The sequence below is a fragment of the Loxodonta africana genome, chromosome 25, assembly GCF_030014295.1.
Source record: "Loxodonta africana isolate mLoxAfr1 chromosome 25, mLoxAfr1.hap2, whole genome shotgun sequence".
NCBI classification, from domain to species: domain Eukaryota; kingdom Metazoa; phylum Chordata; class Mammalia; order Proboscidea; family Elephantidae; genus Loxodonta; species Loxodonta africana.
The window spans coordinates 15,803,574-15,814,481 of NC_087366.1; the positions used below are offsets into that span (position 1 = coordinate 15,803,574).

The following is a 10,908-nucleotide window of genomic DNA, read 5'->3' on the forward strand; positions in this document are numbered from 1 at the left end:
TATTCTTAGGTTTTAAGGGAGCTAAACATAAGGGGAGAGGGAGATTGATGCTACTTTGCATTTAGGTAATGAACATTTTAGAAAACGTTTTGTAATTAAACTATTTTTGTGTCACCTACTTGGAATATAGAGGGATTTTTTTTTTCTTTTTTCCTGTTTAGATGTTATCACTGAAAGTTAAGTCTGTTGAGGGCAGGTGTTTACAGCTGTTATTTCCAGACACAAGGCATATACTAGGTGCTCATGAAATATTTGTTAGAGGTTTATTTGGGGGTTGGGGGTCAAGCAAAGATAGGCCTTAGCTGTCTGGATAAAGTTAAATTCTGGGTTAATTTGGTACATGGCCAACAGCTACTGAGTGCTTTTTGAGAAACTTTACTTGTTTTGAATTGTTTAGTTCTTGAAATAAGTGTATGAGGTATAGGTACTGTAATGAGTTTTAGTATAGCAAAGAAGAATCTGAGACACAGAGAAAGAAAATGACTTAACCAAGGTCACAGCAAGTAAGTGGTAGAGCTAGGATCTAATTCCAGACCTCAGACTTTCAAACTACTGAATCCTGTGTGATAGCCTATTCAGATTTTCGTAGTAAGAAACAGCTTGTTTTTGCCACATACGTAGACATTTGAGGGACTATTGAAATTTAGAATTTAGGAAAATCAAATTTAAAAGTGTTATCTTAAGGCTTCTCCCCATTCTCCTTCATCCTGTTTGGGTATTATAGTGAGACCCTGGTGGTCTGACCTTAAGGTAATTTGCCCGTTTTATGAAGCATAATAACAGCCGTTATTTACTAAATATTTATTTTGTGATATATTGGGCTAAGTGCTTTATGGCCATTGTTCAAAATCTTTAGAAAAACCTTTCTTATTGGTGGCATTTGATTACTAGCCAAAGGAATAGACTCAGAGGGGTTAAGGGACTTGCCCAAAGACATACAGCTGCTAAGTGCAGACTCCATTATCACTGGCTCCCAAGCCCGTGTTCTTTCCCTCACACCCTGCTATTTTCATTCTGAAAATGTTAGTGAGATAAGCACTTATAGTGGCAAGATTTATACTTCTAGGAATTGTCCAGGTTATTCTGTGGTAGATTTAGTAGTTCAAATTAAGCTTCTGCTTCCCTGTAGGTGAAGGAAATACAGGTACTACAGAGTCGTCTTTTTCCCAGGAGATTTCTAGAGAACAGCAGCCATCATCAGCATCTGAAAGACAGACCCCTCGAGCACCTCAGTCACCAAGACGCCCACCACATCCGCTTCCTCCACGACTGACCATTCACGCTCCACCTCAAGAATTGGGTCCACCAGTTCAGGTACTGGTCGTTCTGAAAAATGAACTCTAAAAAATCATGTCTTTTCCTCTGTTCCTTTCCGTTAGATATTACATCTTGTTTAGAAACTAAATGAACTTTTTAAATGTTTTGGCATATTTTTATATAATTTTTTCAAAATGAAGCTAATCTCTAATTTCCTTTCCTTGGAATATGGCAGTGATTTACTTCTGTAAATTAGATAACATTTAGAAAGATGAGGCTTTCTAAAGGTTGTGTATAAGTTAGAGTTAGAGTGATTGTAGTCATAACAAATAAAAATATCGTTTCTGTGGGTTAAGAAAAATATTTTCTTGGATTTTAATTAAAGTAAAATGTATTTTAGCAGCTTACCACCATCTACTTTGAATGTCATTCTCTAAGCTGCACTTTTTTTTTTTATGTCAATTTTGCTTAATAGAACATTTTCTTCCTCATGTGTTTGCAACCATATGTATTAGTTTCCACTTTTAAAAGTAACGAAGAGGTGTGCGTGACTCTACGTGCAGCATTCCATATAGTAGTGGTGGGCATCTCTTAAATGGAAGCTTCTGCAGAAACGGGAAAAATACCAAGGCTGTAGTAATCTGGCTTGATTCTTACTCTGTAACATTATTAAAACTATTAAACTGACAACTATTAAAACACTATTGGTGAAGATAAATTCAGTTGAGAATATAAAACCTTAAAGGATTGTGTATGTGTCTTACAAAATCATCTAAACTGGGAAACAGTTTTTAAAAAGTCCTTACTGCTGTTTGAACTCCGAAAGATAATTAAGTCTTAAGATTCAGAGTCATACTTGCTAACAGTTAGGTATAAAGAGTTAGGAACTAAATTAGTTCATGTACAAATAAGATAGGATCATAGATGCCATTGGTTTTAAGTAGAGTCCATATAATTAAAAATTTATCACTGATTAAAATTGATTTCTTCTAAGATTAATAGTAATTTTTTCTAAGAAATATCCTGATGATTACATATGTAACATTTTAGTTATTACCAGCAAGTAACTAAGCTACATTTATTGACACCTGGAGTTTGTTTTTTTTGCTTAATCTTTTAAAATAAATGTAATTCTTTTCTTGACACACAGAGAATTCAGATGACCCGGAGGCAGTCTGTGGGACGTGGGCTTCAACTGACTCCAGGAATAGGTGGCATGGTAAGTACTTACGTATCATGTAATAGTGGCTCCTTAGTTCAGCAAATACTTGTATAATCCGTATGCATTCTCCTGTCATGCTTATTTAGCTCTTGTTTTCTGTCTTTGTCTTAGCAGCAGCATTTTTTTGATGATGAAGACAGAACAGTTCCAAGTACCCCAACTCTTGTGGTGCCACATCGCACTGATGGATTTGCTGAAGCAATTCAGTAAGTTAAAGAAAGGGAAACGTATCGCATGACTAATCACATTCCTCCTGTTTCCCTATTAACTTATTCATTAATCGATAGAGTTATTTGTTGAGCCCTTCACTGTTGTGTAGTAAGCACTTGGGGTAGAAGAATTGAGGATGTATTATTGGGCAAAATTATGCAGGGTGAATAAAATAAAGTTGCTTCCGTTAGGAATTTGAAATTTAAAAGCGGTATAACAGAAGAACATAGACTTTAGAGTTGTAAAGCCTGGGTTTAAAACCTAGCTTGTTGCTAGTGTTAATTTAGAGATCAGACAACCATGAAATGACAAATTTTAGTTTCACACCAGACAGCCTGGCTCTAGAACCTGTGTTATTCAGTGTTGTGCTATGCAGTTATTCTTAAAGGATGAAAAGGCGTCTGTAAGCTAAGAGCCAGGGATAAATTGTTCCAGCTTGATAAACACATCAAAGTACACATGTTCAATTGTGGCTAAATTATCGGCTGATAACAGGATATACTTGAAGGTCAGAATGTAAGTTTCCACAAACTTGGGAAAAATGAATTGCCCTAGAGCTGTGGTAGCATGTGGCCTTGTTCAGTCAATTAACCATAAATCACCTCAGCTCTCATGTTGAGGTGTCAGCTCCCCCCTTCTGAAAGTCAGCCAGACAGGAACCGACTCACTCCAGTATCACATTTCTGAGTGCTCGCCAGTCAGTGGCATTCTCTCCTGAACAACTGCTTCTACAGATGTCAAACCCTCAAACCTCTAAAAGTTGCCAGTAGCCCGAACTCTGTGCTTCTGAAAACGTTGTATAAGCTTAGTAGCTGACTCTGCTCAATGAGAACATGTGTGACCTAGCTTTCCATTATTATAGTCAGCGATAAGTTCAACTTTGCCTTTTTACCTCAGATATCGAGTGGCAGTCTCATTATCTGACATACACTGAAAAAGTTGAATGAGGCCTTGTCAACAGAGAGCCATAAGTGTGTTAAGAAGATAGCTGGAGTTTATTTTCTAGGTCGCAGGAAGCTATCCAAGATTATGGGCCCGATAGTAAGGAAATTTGAGGCATAGCTCGAGGCTCTTCCTTAAGAGGATAACTATATGGAGGCAAGTTTAAAAATGGCCCTGAAAGACTAGGGCCTTAACTAAAGCAGTAATGTTGAAATGAGAAAAAAAGATTGAAGAGTTATTATAGAAGTATAAACCATAAACATTAGTACCTGGCTAGCAAGGGGAAGACAGGGTAAGAAGTAGGCAAAGAGAGATAATCCTGAGTTTTATATCCTAGATTTTAGACAGGAAGATGGATGATAGTGTTGTTAAGACAGAGAACACAAGAAGAAAAACAAGTGTCTAGCTATCTTAATATTAGAATTGTTATAGATCTTGGGAGCCATCTTGTGAATTCAGATAAGAAATGGGCCAGAGAGCTGACGGGATTTATCCATAACTATGACTTCATTCTAATTCTTTTTGTTATGCCTTATGGTGAGATTGAATTGCCTTCAGTATATCTGTGTAGAAATGTCTAGCAGACGTGGAGGAAATGGGAGTCATAGTTCAGGAGAGCTAAAAGTTACTTATATGTAAACCACAGGTGATTCATATTATACTAAATTCATTGACAACTGATGTTTTGAAAGAAATATTTTTATAGGTAAGAATCCCCTTACTAACTTTATTTTTAATCTGTTTCCTTCCCAGTTTGTTGTGCTCATATTTCCTTCCTACATTCTTTCCACTATTGTTGTTCAAACAGGGTACCTTTAAATTTCATATTAAGTATAATTTTTATCCATTTAGTTCCCCACAGGTTGCTGGTGTTCCTAGATTTCGGTTTGGACCACCTGAAGATATGCCACAGACAAGTTCTAGTCACTCTGACCTTGGCCAGCTTGCTTCTCAAGGAGGTAAATAGCTAAATAAAACCCATAGATCGCCTAAATTTTCATGTCTTCGATATTAAACTTTTCTAATGTGTTTTCAAAACACAGCAAATAATCCCTATTCCAATTTTTGGAGAAAGTCATAATACACGTACTCCTCACCTAACGACTATCTTGCTATCTGACGTTTCGCATTTACAGTAATAGTAAAAAATCTACTATTTTGCGCTTTAACAATGTATGTCTCGCAGTAATGAACACTGAGATGCACAGTGAAGGTAATGCTGGCTGTGATGGTTAAGGTTGTGTGTTAACTTAGTGGCACCGTGATTCTCAGTGGTTTCGCGGTTGAGTAATGATGTGATTTGGCAGCTATGTAATGGTACAGTCATCCTCCATTTTGTGAGCTTTATGTGGTGATCTTCCATTTTCACATAATGCTGATTTTCACAGAGACCTGGTCTTCGGAACCTGATCGTGTCGGTAAATGAGGAGTGGGTGTGTATATATACTTATTAAACATCGCCTTCTGTACAACTCTTATCTTTCCAGCAAAGTTCAAACTTTTTTGGGCATAAGGCTGGATTTTACATTTGTATCCCATCTGGCTCCAGTGTAGTACCATATGCGTGTAGTAGGTATTCAGGAATAGTAATCGAACCAGTAAATATATGTAGTACTATTAGGTGTCCCTGGGTCGCACAGACAGTTAAGTGCTCAGCTACTAATTGAAAGGTGGGCAGTTCAAGTCCATCCAAAAGCACCTTGCAAGACAGACTTGTTTATCTACTTCTGAAAGGTCACAACCTGTGCTCAGTTCTACTCTGAAACACACAGGTCATTATTAGTGGGAATCAACTGGAAGGCAACTGGTTAACAGTTTTAAAGTCGTTGGAAGGAATACAGCGTGTTTTCTGTTCAAAGTTTGTTGCTTGTAATTGTTCTAAGCTAAATGTATAAAACCAGCTGGATACATTAACATTATTAAAAATAAGAAAAAATGTAAAAATATGTGGAAGTAGTAAAATGATCACAAGTTAAATTAATCTGTTTGTAGAATTACTTTTTAATTCTCAGCTGAGAAGCTGTCTGGCACTTTGTAAGTAAAGAGGGAACCCATAAATACTTTTGTAGAAAGCCTGAGACAATAAATCTGTAGCTTTCATTAAAAGTCATAGAACGTATTCTGTTTTCTGGTGGTTTAGGAGGTTAGTTCTAATACTTCAGGCTTTTACCGATAGGAAATTGTGAGTTGACTCCTTATCAGTTCCAAATTTTGTGTGACTTGGTATTAACAGGGCAGTTCTGGACGTGGGAGCCAGAATTAGGCTTGAGTTGGAATGGCACCACTCAGTAGCATTGTAACCTTGGCAAAGTTAATTAACCTCCTTCAACGTTAGTTTCTTTAAGCCTAAAAGAGGGATAATAGAACTTTTCAGTTTTGGCAAGGAGTAGAATCTAACATAGGTGAGTACTGAGTAAAGTTAGCTTGTATGAAACTATAAAAGCAGCATTTTTAACTAACTTTTAAGGGTGCTTTAGTTAACATTAGCGAGCTTAAAGTTTGGTTAAATTTCATTAAAAGCCTAAGAGATTGATTTTTGCTTGATGTGCCAGTTAAATTATGGGCTTGGAGAAAGTCAGGGCTCTCAGGTAATTCCTTTTTCCTTTCAGACACCTGGCATGTTGACAGTCTTATGTTCTTCCAGTCATTCATGTGCAGCATTGTCTTTAGGTTTAGGAATGTATGAAACGCCTCTCTTCCTAGCCCATGAAGAAGAGTCTGGTGGCCGAAGTGTCCCCACTACTCCGCTACAGGTAGCAGCCCCAGGTAGGTATCAAAGGCAGATTTGTGGATATTGTGTTCTACTGGTAAGATGGGAACCTGTGAGACACCTTGTGGCTAAAAAGTAGAGAAATTGCAAAGTTAAGATTTTAACTACTTTTCTTGTCTTTTAATTTTGAAGTGACCGTATTTACTGAGAGTGCCACTTCTGATGCCTCAGAGCATGCCTCTCAGTCTGTCCCCATGGTGACGACATCCACTGGCACTTTATCCACAACAAATGAAACAGCAACAGGTGATGATGGAGATGAAGTGTTTGTGGAGGCAGAATCTGAAGGGTGTGTGTTTACTTTGTAATTTTTGCTTTAAGCTCACCAGACATTTTACGTTTGTTTACGTCAGGAAACGATCTGTTCAGCTGTGTTTTTAATGGTATCCTATTAAGTAAATAAACCAAGCCATTTGTTTCGAAAACTAATTTTTGCATCTAGTAATATGTATTAGGACTTGGAGATTATGCACATACAACTACATATTAATTTGTTAGAATTGAGAAGCCAGTAACAAATGATATAAAATTCACCCTGATCTAAATTTGGAACAAGTTTAGTATTTATTGTCCTCACAGCAACACAAACTCAACCTGTACGCTTCCCTTATTCCAGGCAGCTTGCACGCTGTGCCTAATGCATACAAAATATATCAATATTATAGAAAATGGCATTTTAGGAACAGTTACCTCCCTGAAAATTGTAGTATGTATCCTACAACAAAGTATTTCTTTAAAAGCATTGATACTGTTCCATTAAAGTAGCTGCTTGAACTTTTCTCCCCAAGAAAGAAGCCTTTCTGTGAAAATTAAAGCTGTTAGGAAATGAGTCACTTTCCATTTAGTAGTGGGCTTTCATGTGCTCCTCACTGTTTACTTATGTGCAGTTAGTCTTGGGTGTGCGAGAAACTGGCTTCATAAAAATTAGAGATTTTTCTAGTAATTTTCAAGATACGGCCACATTTAACTTATTAGTTACAAAGAAGGCTTAACAAAAGAAGTATTTCATGACAAATCACCTGGATGTTTTTAAGTCAAAGGAAGTCAAGTAGTTTAATGAAAAAAACCATTGGACAGTGGTCTTGGAGAAGTTGTTTTATAACTTTAAAGGTGTGAGACCTAATTCTTTACATAAGGAGAAATTTGGTCTACACTGCATGGTTAGAAGCATAGCTAAAAGTAGACTTCAGATTTCCTAGGTAGAACTGAAGAATTTTGTCTTATTTTGTGACATTTTAGTAGAATAATTATAGGCAAGTTCCTGGATATGAGGGAAAAAGCAGGTCTGTTATTCTCTAACACGGTGGAAGATTACACACCCTGCTGAGAATACTAGCTGCCAGTATTTGCATACCATGTATGCAATTCATTTTACACAGGTCATTTCTAAATTGAACAATATTTCTGCAAAATATTGTGTCCATTTTATAAGTGAAAGCACTCAAGCTGAGACCGTATGAAAATAGCTTGCTTAGGATATACAAGTAACTGGCCCAGCCTGGATTTGAATCCAGACACTACTTGACTCCAACCTCAAGTTCCTTACACTTCACAAGCACTTCTCAACTTCAGGACACAGTTGTGGGAGATCTCTGTCCAGTAAATTGTTTATTAATAATTGGATTGAAATTTATAAACAGAAAAACTGGAACCAGATGCAAGTTATTCTTGTACTCTTACCTCTGTCACTTGCTTTTCGATATGCTTTCTTGAACGAGAGAAAGATGAAATTATAACCATTGAGCCAGGAGTTTCACATCCCCACAGCCTGTCTCATCTGGGCTAGACCCCATGGTGAGTTACTGGTATGCTGGTAGTAATACGACTATTGTGAATTATTTAGTACTCGGCTTTCCACAAAAACCGTTTTGGGAGTTATCAAAATTTGGAGACTATACCTCCAGTGAGCACTAAGAATGTGAAAATTCTTTGTCAAAAGGGAAAAAAAAATTAACAATAGCAAAAAAAGGAAGAACTAAATTTAAAATTGGAACATATTCCAGTAAGAAACAACTTTTTTCCCCTCCCTCTCTAAAAATTTTTAAAGATATCATAGTCTATAGTTTTGAGTTGATGGGGAGATCTGGGTTATATTAGTGATAAAAAAAAAAAAAAAAGTTTGGGAAAACTTAGGATACATTCTAGACTCAGCTTTGTATTTTCTTAATCAGTCTTTGTTTTCCTTTCTTAGCATTAGTTCAGAGGCGAGCTTAGAAATTGATAGCCAGCAGGAGGAAGAGCCAGTTCAGGCTTCTGATGAGTCGGACCTTCCTTCCACCAGCCAGGATCCTCCTTCCAGTTCGTCTGTAGGTGAGTTCCTGCCCTTGGCTACAATACAACTTTGATGCCTCAAACTTGTTTGCAAAGATGCCGTTTTATTAGTAACAGTTCGATAAATGTCTTTTATCTTGAGTTTTAAAATGCTTTATTTGAAAGGGAAATGTCATTTTATAAAAGGAAAAGTAGACCAAATAGGTCACTGTACTTGCTTTGGCAAGATAGGAAGTCATTGGAGGGCTTCGAGCAGATAAGTGTCAAGATCCGACTTAAGGTTTAAAAATATCAGTCTGGCTGCTGTGTAAAGAAGAGACTGAAAATGAGTAATGAGTAGAAAGTAGGAGAACGTTCTGAGACTATTGCAGTAATGCAAGGTAAAGATAGTGATGACTTAGGCTGATAGAGTAAAGGTTGTGAGAAGTAGTCGGAACTAGATTAGGTTTTCAAACTGGCGTTAGCAGGATTTGCTAGTGAATTGGATATGGAGTGTCTGGAAAAAAAGGAATCAAGTATGACTCATGTTATATTGTAATTGACTTGTTTCCTGAGGGTCCTGATGTTTTGTTTACCTACCATTGTATTCCCCAACACCTAGCACAGTGCCTGATACCTGGCAGGCACTAAGTATATATTTACTAAATTAGTTGAGTGGATGAATGAAAAAAATCAAGCTTTTTCTTCAAATAAGGATTTTTTTTAACTTCATACTTTTTTTGTTGAATGTCTGTCATTGTTTACAAAAAAAAAAAATAGTGAAAGGAAATGGACACCTGGTTTTTATCCGTGCATTCATTTGGTAATTAGTTTTTGTCACTATAGGTGCCTTCTTGTTTTTTAACTTAATTTCCTTGTATGTTAATGGGTTTTTTTTTCTCCTTAGATACTAGTAGTAGTCAACCAAAGCCTTTCAGACGAGTAAGACTTCAGACAACATTGAGACAAGGTGTTCGTGGCCGTCAGTTTAACAGACAGAGAGGTAAATTTCTAACACACTGATTACATAAGATGTGAGGTAGTTATAAATGGACAGATTTTCTAATCGCTATGCTTTGAACTTGTATCTAGTTTTTAAAATAAGCTCCAGGGGATCAAATTAATAACAACAACTTGAAAGTTTAGATAGGAAGCTTAGGGGCAATGAGTTTATGTTCAAGGGGGAGGAGCAGTTTGGAAAAGGAGGGTGAAAATGGTTGCACACATTGAAGAATGTAATCAGTGTCACTGAATTGTACATGTAGATATTGTTGAATTGTGTATGTATACTCTGCTGTGTTTTCAACAACAAAAAAAAGTTAATAAAAAATAATAAAATAAGCTTCGGGGGTTGATTAATTACAGGTTGACCATATAATATTTACTAATTTGTAGTGGTTAAGTGCTCGGCTGCTAACCAAAAGGTTGGTGGTTTGAACCCACCAGCTGCTCCATGGGAGAAAGATGTGACATTGTGCTTCCATAAAGATGTACAGCCTTGGAAACCCTGTGAGGCAGTTCTACTATGTCATCTAGGGTCGAAAGAGTCAGAATTGACTCCATGGCAACAGGTTTAAGGTTCTTGCAGACTGATTTGTATACCATAATAAATATGTTACAAATAGGAATAGGTGCTTATATTTTATATTTATTGATTTCTTCTTGAACCCAAAGTAAGATTTGGAAAATCTAAAGTGGTCTAGTTCCATATGTTCATTTGTTACATTTCTACTTATATTCTTCAAGACCTTTTTATACACTGGAATAAAATTTTGACTTTGCCTAGCTAGTAAAAAAAATTAAAATTTTAATATCTTCATATTTTCTAATGAAACTATTAGAGATTGTGTTCATGTTATAAAAATATTAACCTAATTGCTATGTAATGATTTCCACTGAAGATATGGAATATCTAACATGATTTTATGTCTGTAGTGCCTGGCACATATTTGATACTGAAAACAATTTTTGTAATGAACTAGGATAAGTGAATACCCTAGTTTTGAGCTAACTTCTCAAAAGATGCATTCAGTTTGATTCTTTTTTTCTTTTACAGGTGTCAGCCATGCAATGGGAGGGAGAGGAGGAATAAATAGAGGAAATATTAATTAAATGTCCTATAAACTCTAGTAATTGTGAATAGGATTGTTGAATCTGTTTTAATGTTATTGTCAAGTTTAAAAACATTTTTGTATTTAAATTGGTGTGCTCATGTCAGTATTCTTTATTAATAAAATGTATTTCTGTGTCAAAATTT

At 36.3% G+C, this 10,908-nt stretch overlaps 1 protein-coding gene across 3 annotated transcripts in view; it reads left to right on the forward strand.

Moving 5' to 3' along the window:
• TPR (translocated promoter region, nuclear basket protein) overlaps positions 1 to 10,905 on the forward strand; it is a 57,164-nt gene extending 46,259 nt beyond the window's left edge. For 2 of the 3 annotated variants that reach the window (XM_003410841.4, XM_064276503.1), the window contains 9 exons: positions 1,130 to 1,314; positions 2,408 to 2,476; positions 2,591 to 2,685; positions 4,484 to 4,590; positions 6,302 to 6,397; positions 6,534 to 6,690; positions 8,593 to 8,711; positions 9,559 to 9,654; positions 10,708 to 10,905. In XM_003410841.4, the coding sequence (XP_003410889.2) occupies positions 1,130 to 1,314; positions 2,408 to 2,476; positions 2,591 to 2,685; positions 4,484 to 4,590; positions 6,302 to 6,397; positions 6,534 to 6,690; positions 8,593 to 8,711; positions 9,559 to 9,654; positions 10,708 to 10,763 (980 nt within the window). In that variant the 3' untranslated portion in view covers positions 10,764 to 10,905. The remainder of the gene's footprint in view (positions 1 to 1,129; positions 1,315 to 2,407; positions 2,477 to 2,590; positions 2,686 to 4,483; positions 4,591 to 6,301; positions 6,398 to 6,533; positions 6,691 to 8,592; positions 8,712 to 9,558; positions 9,655 to 10,707) is intronic. The other variant, XM_023549184.2, reaches the window with a different exon arrangement.
• Positions 10,906 to 10,908: the final 3 nt, after the last annotated feature.